The sequence below is a fragment of the Brachyistius frenatus genome, unplaced genomic scaffold (genome assembly GCF_029030835.1).
Source record: "Brachyistius frenatus isolate BFR_SWC_R1_liver_20210118 unplaced genomic scaffold, ASM2903083v1 Contig_17, whole genome shotgun sequence".
In the NCBI taxonomy this organism is placed as follows: Eukaryota; Metazoa; Chordata; class Actinopteri; family Embiotocidae; genus Brachyistius; species Brachyistius frenatus.
The window spans coordinates 2,044,343-2,065,475 of NW_027210616.1; the positions used below are offsets into that span (position 1 = coordinate 2,044,343).

Below are 21,133 nucleotides of genomic sequence, written 5' to 3' on the forward strand. Positions count from 1 at the left end.
TGTCTTTCAGCCTAAAATGATTTGTGGTTTTCCACCTTTGAATCGGGACCAGGCAGACAGGCAGGAAAGACGTCTGTCTAGCTTTTAATAGGTATCACAAATGTTTCGGTAATTCTACTCCATCTGAAACTTCCCTCCCCTTCAGCACACTCCCAAAATTACAGCAATGGAATAAAGCTGGGACTCTTTGCCTTGCAGAGCATTTGTACTTTTCCCAGCGAAGAGGATCGGAAAGATTCCTCCAGAGGGCTTGCACCATGGAGGCGAGCAGTCAAACCAGCAGTCAACAGATTCTGTGGAAAGATGTGAGTAAATTTTCTGCCTCTTTTTGTGTTTGATTTATTGCAATTAATTAACTGCACAGGCAGTTTAAAATAAATTAATTCACTTTTTAAATATTGTGAAGAACACAAGTTAAGGAGAGTGTCTGCCACCTTACAATTTTACAGCTCAATAAATTAAGCGCAAAAATCGTGACATTTGGAGTTCAAGTTTTTAAAATGAAATATGTCAAAGGTCTGCCTTCTTTGAAACAAAAATAATTGTGTCTTGATCTCTTGCCTAGAGACAAGAGTTTTCCACAGAATATTAAATTTAAAGCATTTCATCCTGGCTTCCTCCATTTATTTCCACCCTTATATGCAGTCTCACCTGGACCATTTTATTTGCTTTATATCCAGAATAGCCTTGCTTCTCAAATGAAAGGAGCACACAAATATACACCAAGAGTTGTCTATATTTCAGACTTCATTATTGGGGACGAGCAAAGGAAGGCTGTGTGGCTGTGAAATAATATAATAAAATATAATTCAAACAAATATAGTATCCTATAACCTTTCTTATTCTGTCTCACATTTATTTTGTTGCAGAAGAAACAATACCTTAACAGCACTGTATTATTATCTATTTATACATGTATGAAAAGGTTAAACTTTTTACTTTAATCAAAGAAAACTACTGCTCCAGCTGATGCTCATTATGATTAGACTCTAACTGACAGATGGAGAATGGTTATGGTTAAGAAATCACCTGTGCCTTTGTGTTTCAGAGTAGCTTGCACAGGAATTGCAATGCTCATATGAATGTGGCCCACTGTGATAAACCACTGCCTCTGCTTGTTGGTTATGTTGGCTACTTCTGTTCTTTTGCTGTTGTTTTCTCTGGAAAGTGCTCCTTCTTTGCATGATAACAGCAGGGGGCTCCAGGCACTCTTCCTCACAAAGCTCAGGAGGAATTGCCTGGCTGATTCTGAACTCCTAAACCTTTAAACAGTAGTTGGCGGGTGCTGTGCACTCAGACTGCTCACTCGGTCTCCATCCGTGCCTTTATTTCTGTCTGTCTGTCTGTCTCCCAATCCCACCCCCTTCCTCCGAGTATTCGATATTCAAAGCACAGACAGAGGGAGGTTTGTCCTCTAGTTAAGTTTCCACTGCTTATGCAACCTGCCACAGGAGAGCAGAGGATTTCAGCCACCATTTTTTTTTTTTTTTTCACTCTCAGAAATTCGATGTGTGAAATTTCTGTTCCCCCTACTGTAGCCATCTGTTTTTCATCAGGGCCTAGGAATGTCCAGTACTTTGATGTACCTCACATTTTTTGTGGCTACTGTTGAATAAAGAATGGTGACAGTGGAGATATTATTGTGGCACTAGTTTAACTTTTTAAGGGGCTCTCTTTAATCATGTATCCTCAGCCCTCCTCCAACATTGTGCTGCTAATGCATTTACCAACCAGAATTCAATCTGTCTGTCTAACAAAAAGGCTTCATGAAATATACTATTTGGGAAAATTATGGGAAATTATTTTAACTGTATACAAGTCATAAGGTTAAAAAAAAACAGTCAGTCATGCAACTATTATTCAAAAAAATAATTGCTACTATATATAAAAAAGCCAGTATGTTAAAGTGCTGCCCAATCTACCACAGCTTAACTACTGTAACAACCTCAGCCACAATAGAAAACCAAAGCTGCTTTATCATCATTTTAAAAGACGTGAAGATAAGCAACACCAATTTTGCTAATTGAAGTTAGGTCTACTTTTTTTTGCATATCTGCTTTTCTGTTGTCCTCCGAGACCTTCAAAAGTGGTCCAGTGTGAATGAGAAGCTTTCATTTTCTCCCTGCTGGAGCTCTGGTGGAACAAAAGCCTGTCTTTATTAATTTGTGGCCTGAAGCTTGGGGAATTAACTACGGCAGGCAGAGTTTTAATTTGAAGAAAAGTTTAATAAATGTAACCTTTTTGTGACACTTGTGTTCTTCCCTGCGCATGGCGTGGGGATGGCTATAGTTTTGTCATCAGAATACATTTTTCAAAGTGGCCAAATCAAATGGCATCTCTTTTGGTTAAGTGCAATACTGATGAGAGACAGCTCAGACATGAAAATGTTACCTATAGTGGGAAGCTACGGTTTAAGGGGGTATACAAGATTAACAACTGATTTAGAAAATATCTGGTTCTTTGACAAAAAAGATAAAAGTACTTTGTAGCCTGTGCACATAAAAACCTCTGCATTTTGGCAAGAAACATCAAATCACAGAGCTTAAAATTTTTAATGTGCATCTCTAACAGCAGAAAACATAATCTGTGCCTTACATACATTCACATTTGATTTTTGAATCCGTATTAAATTTGGCAATCTTAACAGAAGTGTTTTGTTTTCAAATTCAACAACAAAGCTATTTGAATTCAGTACAGTTCTGCCCTAAATTAGCTTAGCCGAGCATAAATACTGGAAACGGGGACAAACAGCTTGCCTTGTTTCAGAAGGTAACAAAATTCACCTACCCGCATCTATAACGCTCACTAAATGCTACATTATACCTCATTCGTACAAAACTATGCAAACCGGAGTTACCAACCACAAACTGTTAAAAACAAAAAAAAATAACATGCCGATTAATGAGCTTTAGAGGAGGCAGACTCAGACTATATAGAAGTGGATGAAGCATCAGAGTCTAAAAAACGTAGGCCAATGCAGAAGTGCCTTCAGCTGCAATACCACAGAGAACTTCTAGAGGTTAACTCCAAAAAGCTTTTGGTTCCATTGACTACCTTTCAACTTGTCTCATGAAATACAAAGACAATAGATTTTTTTTTTTTCCACAAGTTATTTTGGTGTTGCTAGATAGAGTCACTCCTTATTAGTTTTCTGGCATAATTAGAATATAGGCCTAAAAAAATACGTGTTGGCTTCTGTTTGATTGATAAGTGGGCTATTATAGAAGTATAATCATCCAGTTTCAATCCCCCCTGGCTCCTCCTAATATGGCCAATTCTGTCTCCAAATCACTCTGAACTAGGAAGATGGCGGTGGCCAAAATCCGAGCTCAAGGCCTCATTACAGCCGTTCACAAACCAATGGGTGACATCACTGTTTGTTTCCGCTTTTTCTGTTTATATGCTAACAGTTAAAAGTAGTTTTATTATTTTATTCATATAATTATTTTGTTCTATATTCTGGTAGGGCATGGAAAATATTGTTACGGTACTTGGGACATTTATATAAATGATCACATAAATGTTTTTAACTCATATTGCAGGTTGAGGCTGGAAAAGAGAAGAAGGCCAAGTACCACGGCTACCAGCGCGTGGCTCTGGTCCTGGCTCTGTTGCTCCTGGTTTTGGCTCTCTGTGTTTTCAGCCTGCGATATCTGTGGGGCCCCAGTCTGGGGAAGGTAAGACTAAATATCCCCTCAATGAATGCCAGTCATCGTATTGCCACCATCTGTTCATAAGTGTAGTCTTCATGAGAGACAGACGACAGACACTCTCAGTTTCCACATCAGCAAATCATACAGGTTACATGAAAGCAGAAATGAAAATGGATGGCCACACAAAAAGCCAGAGGCAGTCAGCTCAGTCTGTATTGTATTCCACTCGATTAAAAGATGTGTGGGCCAAGGAAAAGACAGCTGTGTTTTGCTCTGCTCATTTTTTGGCTGTCAGAGCTGTAATTTCAAGAATTGTTGGCCCAAACCGCAGATGAGTTTTTACTGTTGCAAATGCTGTCCTGTTGCATCTATCCACTTTCTGCATGTAAACATCTTCATGTAAACATCTTCTCACAATGACGGTCCTGATAACTCAAAGCTGACCCTAATTGCTGTTGACCAGAGTGGCTGCAGCAGGACTAAAACCTCTTGGCAATGTAATTGGGATAAACTCTTGTCCTGGCAATTCATCTTGTAAAATCCAATTCAATCACACTTGATGGAGAACATTTTCGCTCTCCTCCTTTCCCCTGATTTTCCCAAGGGGTTGAGAAAGCTAATTTACCCAAGCTAGAAGGAAAAATCCATCAATAATTTCACATCCAGAAATTGGATACTCTATACATTCTGAGCTCAGTAGGGAAGGAGAAAAAATTATTAAAATGAAATGATGTTTAAAAATTAACACATATTTCAGACCCGAATTCATAAGTCTGCTTTGTGTGCACTGTAAATGCTATGAGGTGAACAAAGGGAAGTATAGTGGACTGGATTGCCGCTTCCTGTTATATCAATATCTTTGTTATAGCTAAAAAAAAAAAAAAACATTAATTCAGAACATCATCTGCCACTATTATTATATTTTTGCTTCCATTGAGGTACAAACTTCAATTGAAGACAGTACCTTCTAAGCTCAAGCCAACCAAAGTTCATCTGCACTTCCTGTATAAACGGTCCATGCTCTCTCCTTTCAAAATAGATATGAATCACCTTTGAGCCATCTCCTTTGTCCTTGTTAAATATTTCATGCCGGAGGTAGAACAGTCATTATTTCCACTTTAATAAGCTGTGATCATTCTCACGTGGCACAAAATGTGTTGATGGCAGAGGTTGCCCAGGCGATGAATATCAAACCTACGGACTCTGGGTTTTCCTTTAATGGGGTCTTGAGGGGGAGGCTCATTGTCTGGCCTCCACATCAGGGAGTGAGATGGAGCCACTTCAAAGGAGAATCATCTGCCTGTCAGATGGGAAGGGAGCTCCCTCAGACGCAGTAAAACTCAGGTATGCGGCCTCAGCAATGCTACTACTACTACTACTGCTACTACTCCTCTTCCTCCTCTTCCTCCTCCTCCTCCTCTGAAGGTAAAGAGATGGACTGATACAGTGGATTGATAGATGGATGGATTAGTTCTCCTGCATCAATGTGGCAGCCATCACCTTGTTTGGTGAAAGAAAAAACTGAGAGGTCCTATGCAGCAGGACAATTTCTGACTCACCAACTAATCCTGAGCAGTTTCTGGCAGCTGCAGTGTACCGAATCTATTTTAGGGAAGACGTGTGTGTGTGTGTGTGTGTGTGTGTGTGTGTGTGTGTGTGTGTGTGTGTGTGTGTGTGTGTGTGTGTGTGTGTGTGTGTGTGTGTGTGTGTGTGTGTGTGTGTGTGTGTGTGTGTGTGTGTGTGTGTGTGTGTGTGTGTGTTGTTGTTTTTTATTTGTTAAATGAAGATAAGCATTGTGCTGACAACTCCAATTCAGCTTAAGTGTCAAGCTTCTGTGAGAATCCTCAAACATCTGGAATACATCAGTTTTACTTTAACAGAGAGACATGCAAGCTGTATGCAACTGGTTGTCACGGTTATATTTCTCCAGGGTGTCCAGGTATGCATGGTGTATCTGAAAGAGTAGTTACACCCAATGCCCAACTTCCCCATTTAGGTACTCTTTGAAGCTGCACTAATGATGTCTTTATTGGGGATGTACCAACGTGTTTTGGCAGTGATCCCAATCGGATTTCTTTAACACTATTTGCAAAGTTTAGTAGAGGAAATATTGACCAAACATGTATATCTGTAGGTATGTGAAAATAATTGTGAAGCCTGGTTAATATGACACACCTTATATATCACATGGTTTTACTGTATTAATGAAAAGGTTCGACACATTTAGCCCCATGCTAATTTGAATGTGGATAAAATAACTCAATCATGGGGCTCTTCTATTCTTTTCAAATGTTAACGGACCCAATGGATCAAGTTCGGACAGTAAAAAGTGTCATTTTGCCTGAGTTGGGATGCTTTAGATTTCGTTTATCCACAATTTATTCACCATTTCACAGCCACAACAGTAGCAACAGAGTAGGCTATGGTGGAGTTGACAAGGTTTTGGTCCTTGCTCTCACTGAAAGAAGGAGGAAACAAAAGTCCCACACTGCAGTTTAAAGTTTGTTAATGATGACATTAAAGAGTGACTAAAAAAAAACATTAAAGTGGCACAAATTGAAAAAGTAAATCCTGGAAAGAGAAATTGTCCCTTCTCAACTTAAATCTGTTTATTTACTTTGATTCCTCGTTTTGACAAGTTCTGAATGTGAAAGGACCAAACTAGATGTTAGAATCACATCTTTTTCAAGGTTAAAAGCTTCGTCAAATGAAAGAGATACACACTGCAGAGTACCCCAACTTGGTGGTTTAAAACAGTATGGTCTTTTTAACACTTTTCAGTACAAAGGATACTCTGCTCTCAGTTGGACACTTTCAAATGAACAATACAAATTAAAACTGTCAAATCTGAGAATCCACAGCTTTGAAGATAACAAACAAAGGAAGCCCTAATGCCAGCTTGGATCTTATTACTAAAAACATTAATAACAAAATTTGTTCAGCTCTTGAAAAACTGATTGCAAGCTCTCAAGAAATGGCTCGCAAACTGTGTATGTTGTTAAATTTGTTTCAGTCTCAGTCAACAGTTCACTTCTGTAACTGCATAAAAAACAATTACCAAAAGCTACTAAAACAAACACACATATATTACACACCATATATTACATTTTACATCTCGCTTTGACCTTTGCATCGCAATTAAAAGGCAAAACCACAGCACAGCTACAGCCACGAACACTTCTTGTCTGCAGTTCACCAAAGCAACGACCCCGTTCATCCTGCTTTGTATAAATAACCACAGAAAGGTAATTGGTTCTGTGCATTGTATTTCAATATGACATGATAACCGCTTGGGAACTTCTTTTAATTACCTGCAAACATATGTTGTTACAGAGGCCTTAGGAAGATACTATACCATCATTTTCTCTGCCTGCCTGCCTGCCTGTCTGTGTGTCTGTGTGTCTGTGCGTGTCTGTGTGTGTGTGCGTAAGAGCAAGACAGAGGGCGTGGTTGTGCTCATACATGGGATTGTTTATTCGTCAGTGTCCATTGTGTGTTTCAGTGTGTAGATTAGGTTCCTCTGCATTCTCTTTTGGCTCACGGCAAATTCCTGTTTACTATGCGCTCATTATTGTTCTGGGCCACAAGTCTCACTGGGGGATTTTGCCTCCTTGTAAATGAATCCTCTGTTATTACCAGTTTACATCAGCAACTGCGTGAAAATGAAATCCACCAGTAAAGTGAGAATAATTTGCCTTAATGAAATTATTTTTTTTTTTTTTTTTTTTTTTTTTAAATTAAAGAAAGAAAAAAAATCAAATCTAGATGTTGGTGTTTGCTGTGGGTACTATCTGTAACACACAGCATCCAAAATCTAAAGTTTCGTATCATTAGATTTTATATATTTGGTGCCATTTTTAATTCATGAACCGTTATGAGTGAGATTATCTGCAGACCAGCGGCAGGGCACAGGGTAATTGTGAACCTGTAGACATTGTAAACCAGTTTTTCCTGGGGATCCATGAATAACGCGCAGCTGCCAGAGAAATACATGAATGTCAAACCTGAGGAAAGTGCTCCATTATTCAAGCTGAAATTGCATTGCTCACCTTGATGCCTTTCCCTCTCAGGTCCCAAGGTAGCTGCCGAGTTGTCGCTCCTGATGGCCTCTTAAAGGCCTCACTGTCAGGACCGGCCTCTTTAATGAACACTGCTGCGCCTGCTGCTTTTCGACTGGTCACAGGTGTATGGATGTTCAAGGCTGGGCCCCCCCTTTGTTTATTTATTGCTCGTAGGCTGTGTGTACCCAACAGTCCCCTAAGTGTCCAGATGTCAACATGCTACAAGGGAGAGAGACACAAGATTTGATCATGATATGATTGTATATTCCTGCAACAGACATTTCTTTCTCAGTTTTTCTCAAGGAATAAAACAAGACAAAGCAAACGTCTCCTTTGGTGGAAGGAGTTTGTTCACTTAGTCTGGTGTGAAGGAATTATTATTCTCAGAAAGCAACAGGGCTTATCTGAACAGCTGGTTTGGCGAGACCTTTTGGGAGGCCTGCCCCTCAGTCTTTCAGATTTTACACGTCAGGCTCATTCATTCATTAGCAGGCCAGTGTCCACTGGTGTTTCTCCCTGGCTGTTAAATTAGGCCGCTACAGGCTGCCGCCTAAGATGATGCATTATGCCTTCTACTTGGGGAACAGTCAGGAGATGGAAAGGGTGGCAGACCGGGTAAAACAAAAGAGAGTTGTTTTAAATTGTTGCCAGTGGAGTGCCTGAGGTAGGAAGGCTTGGCGGTTGTGGCACATTGCCTTCTTCTGGGACGCTGACTGCTACAGAGAGCGTGACAGCACTGCAAAGCCCATCGGGTTATTTATTGTGCCATACAGCATTTTAGTGTTTTTGTGATTTAATTTTCAGATGCTTGAATAACGTGTGTAGGGAAGATCAGCATCTTAATTGCAAGTACTGCAATTTGCCAATCCACCAGCAGCTCATGTGCAGCATGTTGTACTGTATGTACAGGTGGGTAAACAGACATAAAAGCCTGCCTGTTTTTTTTTTCCCAGACTCTGTTTCTCCCTCCTCCCTGTCTCACTGGTGTGACTGCCAAGTAGACTCTCTGCTCTGTTGTACAATTTAGAAGGTGATTGAGCTTTCACATCCACTTTCCTCTCCCGGTAAGTCTGCACCGCTTACAGCCTTGACGTGCATTCACAGCCACAATGCTGAAGCAGAGACGTGAACAGCAAACTGGAAATACTCTGCTCATCGGTCCTTTCTAAACGCATTTGAAACTGAAGATCAGAAATTGACTGTGTGCCTTTAAAAAAAAAAATTAACCCATAGTCTTTTAGTGCAAGCGGCTTATTCGACTCACAGCTACGTTTTAAAGTTAAGTAACCCTTAGCAGTCACCTAAATAATGGTGTCCCAGAGAAGTGACGCAGTTCAGGTGACATCTAAATATTGTGTGGTTTTCCTTGTTTGGAAGATGCAGATTCGGTGAATGGGTTTTACTACAATAACGGACTCTGGTGAAGGAGACCGCTGTTCACTTTGTTTTTTAAAACCATTGCGACGACAAAGGCTGCAAAACGGTAGGTGCAGGACACCGCTGTTTACTTCCCCTTTCCAACTACGAGTCGGGACAGATTTATAAAATTGCATTTACTGTTGCCATGAGAACGAAGGTTGCATAACGCTGGGTGCAGGAGACCGCTGTTTACTTCCCATTTCCAACCCAGAGTCCGAACAGTCTTCTAAAACCACATCTACTGATGCCATTAGTTTAAGAAGCAGTATCTTTAATACACAACATAGCTCAAGTCCTCTTTTTAACAGAAACTATTATCTTTCTCTAACGCTTACCAAGTGTTTTTTGTGCCAACTCCGAACCAAGGGTACTAATTTAGGAAACACTCCACGTGGGTCGTATCTGAAGACAGGAATAAATGACCTATGTGGTCATGCACGTTAGACTATTTTAAATTTCTTCTATTAGTCGTTACATATCTGGATGAATCATAATTGTTTTTTAAAGAGTTCATCTAAAAAATGGCAGTGCTCTCTGCTATATCTCTGTCGGCAATTAAAAGGTTGCACTGACTTTTTTTTGTAAGTTTGGCCCACTAGTCACCATGCTCAATATGCGAGGAGACGCAGCCTCTAAATCATGCCTGCAGGTCTCTGCCTGGTGCTCAATCTTCATGTTTAATAACGTTAGTTGATTAGTCTTTTTTAAATGTGAGAAAATGAGAACCTAACCCAGCTCTAAAAGTTGGAATGTTCGCTGATTTTAATGACATACAGTGGTGTGAAAAAGTGTTTGCCCCCTTCCTGATTTCCAATTTGTTTGCATGTCTGCAACACTTAAATGTTTCAGATCATCAAACAAATTTAAATATTAGTCAAAGATAACAAGTAAACACAAAATGCAGTTTTTAAATGAAGGTTTTTATTATTAAGGGAGAAAAAAAAAATCCAAACCCACATGGCCCTGTGTGAAAAAGTGTTTGCCCCCTCCTGTTAAAACATAACTTAACTGTGGTTTATCACACCTGAGTTCAATTTCTCTAGCCACACCCAGGCCTGATTACTGCCACACCTGCTCTCAATCAATAAATCACTTCAATAGGACCTGCCTGACAAAGTGAAGTAGACCAAAAGATCCTCAAAAGCTAGACATCATGCCGAGATCCAAAGAAATTCAGGAACAAATGAGAAAGAAAGTAATTGAGATCTATCAGTCTGGCAAAGGTTATAAAGCCATTTCTAAAGCTTTGGGACTCCAGCAAACCACAGTGAGAGCCATAAATGGAGAAAACATGGAACAGTGGTGAACCTTCCCAGGAGTGGCTGGCCGACCAAAATTACCCCAAGAGTGCAGCGACGACTCATCCGAGAGGTCACAAAAGACCCCACAACAACATCCAAAGAACTGCAGGCCTCACTTGCCTCAGTTAAGGTCAGTGTTCATGACTCCACCATAAGAAAGAGACTGGGCAAAAATGGCTGCATGGCAGAGTTCCAAGACAAAAACCAAAGCTGAGCAAAAAGAACATCAAGGCTCATCTCATTTTTGCCAGAAAACATCTTGATGGTCCCCAAGACTTTTGGGAAAATATTCTGTGGACTGACGAGACAAAAATTGGGTTCTGCAGCAGGATAATGATCCAAAACACACCAGAAAGTCCACCTCTGAATGGCTGAAGAAAAACAAAATGAAGACTTTGGAGTGGCCTAGTCAAAGTCCTGACCTGAATCCTATTGAGATGCTGCGGCATGACCTTAAAAAGGCAGTTGGTGCTGGAAAACCCTCCAATGTGGCTGAATTACAACAACTCTGTAAAGATGAGTCGGCCAAAATTCCTCCACAGCGCTGTAAAAGACTCTTTGCAAGTTATCACAAACACTTGATTGCAGTTGTTGCTGCTAAGGGTGGCCCAACCAGTTATTAGGTTTAGGGGGCAAACACTTTTTCACACATGGCCATGTGGGTTTGGATTTTTTTTTTCTCCCTTAATAATAAAAACCTTCATTTAAAAACTGCATTTTGTGTTTACTTGTGTTATCTTGGACTAATATTTAAATTTGTTTGATGATCTGAAACATTTAAGTGTGACAAACATGCAAAAAAATAAGAAATCAGGAAGGGGGGAAATAATTTTTCACACCACTGTACATCCAGACCCATCAGGCCTCTTTAGGCTTTTTTTTTTTTTTTTTTTTTTTAGAATTGGTGAAATAAGTGTGTAAAATAAGCAGAAACAACAGACTTTTGAAGGAGGTTCTTTCATCGAGTGAAACGTCAAGTGTTGACACTGGAAGTGAGCTAAGTAAAACAGGCAGCTTAGTTTTTAGAGCTGTAATGAACCTCATTAATGATGAGACATTCATTCCAGATATTATGGAGCCATAAGTCGCAGAATCAAAAATAGCATGTTAATATATTACTGGGCTGATGGGCTAACCCTCTGTCTTTTAATGCTAGTACTTCTTCAATTTCAAATGGGAAAATGTACCCCTTCAGCTCCAAAGAGGTTTTACATCACTGACAGAAAAGGACAAAGACAAACTGTTTAAGCTCTAATTAAAAATAATACTTTTATATTATACGTACCGAGTGGAGTATTCTAGTAAACAAACACAGTTTACATTGACATATGTACTGTATGTATATTATGTTACCAGCAAGCCATCCAAATTAGACAACAAGAAGAACATCATTTGTCAACGCCATCTAGAACAACACATAACATCATTTTTCTGATCTGATCCTGCTCTGAGCAATGCAACATCATTATTCTGTGTCTTCCAAAACCGTTGCAAATCTCTGTTTAAAAATGAATCTCTTTTATGCAGTGACAATGCTAGAGTAAAGATTCCGTTAAGCTAAGGCAAAAAAAGAAAAAGGAAAAACTTTGTTAGAATAAAGCAAAACAGGATGATTTGGGCAAAAATAGGTGCTTTGTTAAGGAAAACATTGAGGTTACAATTCAAATGACTTTTTCATTCAGGTTAGGGGAGCTTTGTCATCATGGTTACAGTAATCACAGTGATCATAGTCATGGTTTAAAAAAAGCATTCACGGTGTGTACAAAACAGAAAATTAACATGGGTCACCCATGTTTAAGCTGGATGTTTGTTGACCAACCATCAACCCCAATTTCCTCCCTCTGCAAACTATGTTTCCCTCTCACATCACAAGACTTCCTCGTTTGGTTTTGTCACAAATACTGCAGCTGTTAGAGCTCTTTGTCATTTGAATGAAAGCATATGTTGCTTTGGAGCACCCACTGAAACGAGGGCTGTCAACAAATGTTTGTGACATTGTGCCAACAGTGGAAAAAGAAATACAGGGACCTGCTCATCAAAACGTTGCTCATTAGCACCACAAGTGGTCAACATTCCCACAGGGGCTCCAAGTATCATATGACATAATGTCATTAAATGAGTACATTTTAAGTAATCCATGTTCGTTTTACTTTTACCTTACTTAAGTAATTTAGATTTTATTGACTTATATTAACACGAATGAACCTTAACATTTCAATCATGAGGACTATCTTTAGATACTTGTTTGAAATACTTGCTGCGTTGCATCGCAGTTGTTGCTTTAAATGTTATCAGTGGCACATGTACTTTTCCTGCAGTGACAAGTCAAAAATATCTTGTTTGAAAAAGATCTATGAATTAGATTTATTTTGGAACAAAACAGAGTGGTCTGATGGCAGCACAGCTATAAAGATTAAGGTTGGCAAGATTTATCCAGAAACCAAAATGAAATGTAAAGTAAAAGATGAGCAGATCTTTGACAGTGAAGCCACGGAAAAACTTGTGAAGCTCATTAAGCAAACATGTCAGTCAAATCCAGAGGATGAAGAAGCCTATTATTCTCTAAAGTTCGCTGTCACTATATTGTCAGTGTGGTGTCTTTTGTGTCCAAAAACTGTCAGTTAGGCCAAAGTTTAACATATATTTTTCATTTGTACAACAGAAAGTAATGAGAAAAATCCATGAAAAGAAGCAGTTTCTGATCTCAAAAATATTCTGTCAACAAATTAGAAGTAGACTACCTTCTGTATTGTTGATTCAAAATTTGGTGTATTTACACAGGGGTGTGAAATATTTTCCAGTTCTGGATGACAGATCGGGTTTAGGAAACACTGCACATTATGGTCAGTAGTCTAATGGTAAATGCCCATTAGCTATATTGGACAACCCCATTACACACAGTATGCACTGTATTTTCATGTTAGTTCCACTTTGAGTCAGTGTCTGTGTTTGACATACAGTAAGTGGTCATTTTTAATGGTTCAGTTGCCAAAAGAGCCACTTAAAATTTAACATGCAATATATTTTGAAGCATTTAATGCCCCGGCGTATTTGTGATTTTTCCCCGACTGGATGTGTAGTTATCCAGCAATCATCACCACAAGGATGATGGATGACAGCTGCTGCTTGGCTGCTGTGTCTCATTTGCCCAGAAAATGTACTTCACTTTGTCAGCTGATGGTGATAAAGCTTGTCAAGATCCCTTCCTGGTGGCAGCAGGACTGACCCACTGACCTGCATGGGCAGCAACAACATGAACAGATGGGATGGGAGGTGACTAATTCATGCTAAATATTGTAGTAAGATGATGGTTGTTGTTTTTTGGGGGGGTTTTTTATGTTCCTCTGCCGTGTGCAAGTGCTGATGAGTTATTTTGGAAACAGCTTTCTTCTAACCGGTTATAACCAGGGGTCTGAGACTCCTTCAAGTACTTTGTCCTCTGGGCTTTTGTCTCTTGCTGAGATAATGTGGGGCTCATTAGCTGTCTGGCAGGAACAAATAATAGTGGTGGGTGAAATGTTGCAGGGTTTAATTAACAACAATACTGTCATACACTAAATATTAATATCAAAATTCATTCCTGCTGTGAAACAGATTTTTACGCTGTCTAACAGGACAGGAGTTTGAATATCCCAACACACCGAGTCATAAGTCATGTGGCATGACTTGCATCTTTAAAAAGGCAAGGCTGTACACACTGTACAGTCGTTTTTATAATATTTAAAATAATTTGTTGGTGTAATAATTACAGGTAAAACATTTCATACATAACACAATGTGCAAAGATCTGATTTTAGGTTAACTGTAATGAGTTTTCCATTATTAATAGAAATAATGTCCTGTCTGTCATTTAGACCTGTGCATGGAAGCTCATCAGATGCTCTCGTTTGTATTTCCACTCTTTTTTTCAGTGTTTCTTGACTTGTTTTCCTCGAATCTTATAAGAGACTTATTATGTCACCTAAATTATCTTCGTTTAACCTTGTGATCTTCAACAATGTTGCAGTCCAGTGATGGAAAGTGTACAAACCATCTTAATAGCCCTATTAATATCTTGTTTTTTCTGTCACTTTGAAATGTTTTTCACATATTTGTGCAGAAAATACTTTTTAAAATGCACTTTCAATATGTGTGGGAGCCTAATGTTGTGATAATCTTCACAGTTATTCAACACAATTCTTCGTTTGCTCCTAATTGCTTTGGGGTGTGAGTAAATATTTCATATTGTAATATTGAGAATTTGCACCCTCGTTATAGTTCCGATTTTTTTTTCCTGGGATGAATACAATTCAGGTTTTATTGCTCTCAGCCCAATTTGTGAGCTCCCGGTTCTTACACTGTTATTGGTTTGTATACTAGAAAATGTGAAACTTTTTTTTTTTTTAAATCCAGTTGTGAGTTGCATCTTTAAAGGTATTCTCAATTTCTCACATATGTCAGCTCTCTGCCGGGTAAGACCAATGTTTAAATCTAGTATTTCCACAGTCTGCCACATTTGCTCTACTTGCACATATGTTAAATTTGCTGCACAGGCTGCAGCAGCGTGTCACAATATTGGCTTTAAAACAGTTTTGATCATTAAGACATCTTGAAGCGTTGTTGGTATTATGAAAATAAATTTGAAGATATAACAGGTTTAAAAGAGCAAAGTTTTTCCTTATGTTCCTTATGAGTGACGTACGGTGTGACGTACGGTGTGACGTACGGAGTGACGTACGGAGTGACGTACGGTGTGACGTACGGTGTGATGTACGGTGTGACGACCGGTGTGACGACCGGGACGGATGTGCCCTACGGACTGCTAAGGTTTGCCTCTATCATAAGATATCATTGAGACCATTGTATTCCATTGAGACATTCAAGTGCCCTCTAGTGGCCATAGTAATTAAGACATGATGAAAGAAAGAAGTGAGGTGGCATCATTGTAGAACAGCAAAGTGTTCGTTGGGAGCAGGTCGGGGTGGATGGAGGGTTCATCAAAACATCAGACAGCTATTTTTATCCCATTTTCTACCGACAGCGTAATTGTTTTTCAAAGTATGACCAGGATTGTCCCGTAACTGTAACCAAGAGTTTACTATTTTAACCATGAAAACAAAAGTCCCCTAACTTTAACAAAGTAATCTTTTTAATCCAACCTGAAAAGTTTTCCCAAAATTGAATTTGAGTACTTCTTTTGAAATAAAACAATGATCTTTCTCTAGATTTTATCAGGCAACGCTTCTTTGTTTGTGTCCCTCAAGACGGCAAGGACATTGCATATATTTTGTTAAATTTGATGGACTAGTGGCTATCAACAGGTCATCACATCATCTTTAGGATCCAGCATCCTTCAAAAATACACAAGGTGCATCATTTTTCTGTTTTCAGGCCTCCCACAAAACTGCCTTTGTCAGAGGTATTCAAGATATCTTTGAACCTAGACTTTATGTAATCAAAGGTCAAACCTCCATCATATAAATTAAATAAATCTCTGGTAATAAATAAGTTGTCAAAAGATACTATTCAACCAGGCTCTACCTAAATTATCGACAAGTTTCTTCCTTTTCCAAAACTTGACCTGAACTGGACACAAATAGGCGGTTAATGGAGGTGAGATTGGCTTTTAGTCAAATAGAGGGATTTAAGCAGCCTTCTAACACACATGACACCGAGAGAAGACCTGTTCATTCACCTCAACCAGAGAAAGAGAAAAATTTCATTGGTCGTTCCCTGTATGCAGAACAAGCTCTTCCTAATTTCCTACATCCAACCAGTTGCAAAAACACAAATAAGACTTAATTTGCTCTAATAAGTGCCCCATTTGCAAAATCAGTGGCCGACCATGATGGACTTTGCAGGTTTGACTAACTTGTGCTGAAAAACTGAGTCCAATGATGATGCTCCAGAGTTGTTGTTTTTAAGAGCATAAGACAACGTTAAGCTGTAAAATCACAGACCCACACCGTTGGTAACATAATGTGTTGTGTTCTCCCTGTGGGTCTTCAAAGTATTTTTCAGTGTTATTAAAAAAGAAGGGCAGACCAGTACTGACATGCAACCCACACAGGGGCCATGGCAACGGACCAAGAGCTTCTCATCAGTACCCATAGTCCCAGTGTGAAAGCCCAGTGTCTCTGCATAGGACTATCACTCCCTCTTTTATTGTGTCTTCAAGGCAGAAGCATGGTGTAAACAATGTTTGAACAATTATGAGCCTGTATATCTCCCAGCAGCTCTGTTAGGAATTGTTCCAACACGTCTACCTTGTTACAGGCATAGCTCGCTTGTTCTAGCCGTTACAAGGCACAAATGAAGCAGGGGTTGGGGGGACTCTGGGTATATCAGCTGTGTTGGGATCATTAAAGAAGAAAGGTGGTTGTGCTCTCATTGTAGCAATTCTAACTTCGATCATTCTAACTAAATCATGGATGTTTGCTGAAGGTTACGTTACCGGTGTTTGTAGCAGAAGCGGTATCAGGGCATTTTTGCAGAAAAATGAATGTACACTGGCTTTTATTGCTGTTTAAAGCACTATTTTTATGCATAATTTGGCATGCAGGTAATAGCACTACTGATAAACAGCAAGGTAACTATCCGTTGTCATCAGTTGGTAAATTGCCAGTGAATTTAAATGTGTCACAAGCTGAGCATTGAGTGAACCTGACAGAATGGAGAGCAATTTTGCCCTCCTGAACAACAAGAAGTTCAGCCTTCATTGACTTTTTAAAAAATCCTTGGTGGACTTTTTTTGTTCTTTTGGGGTTTAAGTGGGTTAAAAACTTTCCGGTTGCTGTTAATGCCTTTCATCTGGCCAAATTATTGCTTTGCGTCTAAATGATCCAAATTGCAGCCTTACAGCTCTCACAAGCTGTTTCTTAAATGCCACTTAGCTGCTGGATCGCAGAGTGTGCTGTTGTTGATTTATTAGGAGGTGGAATGGCTGAAAACCAGCAGAGCGACAAGGAGACATATCCACTGTAGAGGTCACTCCCCTTGTGACTGGTGCCTTTATAGCTCAGACGCTTCCACTCACTGCTCGCAATCTTTTGTCTGCTAAAATCTGTTTCAGATTCTGAGATATGCATCTGAATGCACCCGAGTCTCCAGGGGATACCTTTGTTGAATATTTCATAAACCACACCAGCCATTATATTACAGGAGATTGGTCGTATTCAAATAACGTGTTCACCTCAACAATAAGCAACAGGATTCATTCAGCGCTTCTGACAAGGAGCAGATTGTTCTTGAGCTCGGCACAGTGGTTACTTGGCAGGGAAAGGCATAAAGGGAAGATGCAACACTGAACAATGACAGGGGAAAAAAGAGAAACGGCGTGACACAGTCATAGCCCAGGCCTTTGTGTTGTTTAACTTCATTTCATTTTTTACTACTTTTTCCTGGCTGTTGATACTGAGGAGGCCATATCTATCTCATGTGGAATTTAGGGAATGTTACATCATTTGTCATGTCCCAAAAAAGATGGTTTAACACCATCTTTAAAGGCTGTGTGAAGTCCCTCTGTTCTCCCTCACAGTTGGCAGGTGCAGATAAAAAAGTACACTCTTGGACATTTTGAAAGGTGTGTTTTTTTCTCATGTTATTGAGGTGAAGGAAAAAAGCCGATATTCCCTCTTTCTAGTTTATCTAGGGTTTGGCTAAAACTAAAAAAAAAAAAAAAAAAAAAAAATTTTTTTAAAATTTAAAAAAAAAAACCATGTTCAAAGTAGATCAAACATTGGTTACATGTAAGTTAGCAACACTTTATTTCCAGTCTAGGTAGGGCCTTTGTCACATTTGTTTGAACACACAAGGCTGTGTCCTGAAAACCCTCTACGGCATATTTATAGAGTACGCATCGTGTGTGTGTGTGTGTGTGTGTGTGTGTGTGTGTGTGTGTGTGTGTGTGTGTGTGTGTGTGTGTGTGTGTGTGTGTGTGTGTGTGTGTGTGTGTGTGTGTGTGTGTGTGTGTGTATTTTCTAATGGTTGCAATTGCAAAAACAGGTTTCAAAAAAGGATAGAAAAACATGCACTTTTTAAACAAAAAGTCTGGAGAACCATCATATTCCCTGGGCTGTAGTGCAAAAAAAATACAACCCATTGTTGTTCTCACCTTGATTTTTACTGAGATCATAGAAGCAAACAACACATTGAACAACAATATGTCCCAGTCCCCAAGTTTGTTTCACAATAGTGTGTTGACCAATAGAACTGAATAGCTCCCAAAGTCCCCCTCCTCCCTCCTGAATGCAGCTCTATTATGGGCACAGTAGCACGCATCATGGTGATTTATTGCCAGAGAGAGCTCAAGTTGTTTAAAATGACTGGTGTGATTAGTCATATATGCTTCACAGCAGAAGAAGGGGTGCACAGTGCTCCTGTAAATTAACAGCAGCTGCAGACTGTAGTCGACTGCAGCAAGGTGGTCAAACGTGGTAAGCGTCAGAGTCGCTGGGGGACAAGGAGAGAAAGTGGGTCATTACACCCCTTTCAGATATGAGTAGGTTGACAGAAGCAAGAGGTAGGCTCCGTTCAAGATTCAGACGCTCTGCTGTGAATTGATTTCCGCAATGAAAATAAAGCAGGAGTTTGATAATCTGTGACTTCTGCCAAAATTCTACTTGAGTTACCTCACAAATATGCTCCATATATTCCATGAGCCCTCAAATATCTCCTCGCTCCATTTATCCTGAAAAAGAGGTGCTTCTGGAAGTACCGTTTTATTTGGTATCTGTTTTTTATTTTCTAAAAAAAAAGTATAATTTCCTCTTTCCTTCAGTTCTTTAGCATAAAAAGAGAGGAATGATTTCGTTTGTAGTATTTCTCTGAGGCTCTTTGAAGGAGTAGTTCAATGTTTTAGAAAATAGGCTTAATTTCTACATTTTGAGAATTAAATGAGAAGACTGACACCACTCTTTTGGCTGAGTATTAAGTAGAGCTAATAGGAAGGCATTAACCTATTTTAGACTAGACTACAGGCAAGAGGAATCAGGTAATCTGTCATAAAGCAGCTAGAACTAGAGGTCACTAATAAATATGCCGTATCTTGTTATTGTTTGGTCTGCAAAAAACAAATGAAAAAGCGAAAATTTTACAACTTTTCTTGACATTCAACAGTTTAGCCAATTTAAAATTATGGAAAATCCTCACTTTGGGCTGCTGTTCAAATTGTTTTATGTTGCTTCATGTTACTTAAACCAAAACTGTTAACAGCACCAAGGAGAAATGTCTTTAGGCGTAGGTCATGGCCAATGTGATTCACATCTTGCCTTTGGTTTCACACTATTGCAAGTCTTGCAAATATTTTATGAGGAAGGAATTAATTCAACTTGCTTTACAGACAGAGTTTTGGTGAGTAACACAGGCTTTACAAAGTAGCTCAAGTTCCCCTTCCCTTTTAAAGAAACGTCTCAGATTTCATGGCATCTAGTGGTGGGGTTGCAGATTGTCACCAACTGAACACTCCTTGCCTCACCCTCTGCTTCCGAGCAAGTAAAAGAATCTACGGTCGCCGAGAAACTCGCTAAAATGTGAAAGGCACGCACAGAGCTATGGTCTGGTTTGTCCTTTCTGAGTTACGATAGAAACATGGCGGTGCAACATGGCAGGCTTCATTAATGGTACCTGCTCTCTTTCTAGAAATGAAGGGCTTATTCTAAGGCAACGAAACCCCTACTTTGGTTAGTTTCAGTTGATTGTACACTTATGAAAACATAATTATCAATACTATATTCTATTTCTGCCAAAAGATCCCCCTAAATCTTACCCACTGACCTTTTAATACTCACACGGAGATGTGATAACGTACTATAAATATTGACAAGACAACGTGTATGTATTTTTCCAAAAATGTTAGACTACTCCTTTAAAGACCTAAAATAACTATTCACGAATGACAACATAACCTGCTGTATTTCTGTGACGAACTGAAATGATATGCCATACAGGTGCCTCACCAGACCTATTGTGAAGTTTGAGTAATTTCAGCACCACAAAGACGATACAAAAAAAAAAAAAAACTTTTTTCCAAGGGGTTTGTTGAAATCCACCCTCAGATACTCTAACACTTTTAAATATCCTCAGTTTTTAATGTTTAATGCACTTCAGGAGTGTGTTTGTGATGAAATGTTGTAATTCACTTTTTGCTAAATGCATTTTCTGTTAATCTGCAGCAGCATTAACATTCGGTCTGTAGAGATTTCTGTTAGCCAGCAATTTTATACCTTTTCTATTTCGACAGTAGAGTTGTACAAACACAAGAGAGAAGATTTTGCTCTTTGCTCCTCCAAAAGCTGACCTGTGTTTTAGGTGGTAATACATGTATCTGTGATTAAAATCCAAAGTAGCTTTGCTGGAAATATCTGAGAGTGGCATTGCTCTGTCTGTGTTGGCGAGTTATCTGCTCAAATTTGAAAAATACCCTATCAGAGAAAGAATTGGCTCAGAAGTGAGGTATATTGCCGGTGGCTGTTTGTTTTAACAGTGTTAATGTGCTTTACGAAGATGGCTCCATTAAGCTTTTGCATCTTGACACTTATTCTTTGAAAGGCTAATGACCTTAGCATTTTGCTTAAGTGGCCTTTGGCATTGGCAGCTGTAAAACATTTTAACATCAAATTGATGCTTAAAGTAATTGCTTGGGTGAATTACCAAAAGCACTTTAACCTCATGCCAACCTAGATTTAACTTTCCATTTAATGCTACATACAGCGCATACTCA

The 21,133-nt window shown here is 39.2% G+C and overlaps 1 protein-coding gene across 1 annotated transcript in view; it reads left to right on the plus strand.

Moving 5' to 3' along the window:
• The first annotated feature begins 221 nt into the window (after window positions 1-221).
• Window positions 222-21,133, plus strand: part of tnmd (tenomodulin) — a 53,408-nt gene continuing 32,496 nt past the window's right edge. Inside the window, exons 1-2 of the mRNA XM_069694232.1 lie at window positions 222-305; window positions 3,543-3,677. Coding sequence (XP_069550333.1) covers window positions 258-305; window positions 3,543-3,677 — 183 coding nt within the window. The 5' untranslated portion in view covers window positions 222-257. The remainder of the gene's footprint in view (window positions 306-3,542; window positions 3,678-21,133) is intronic.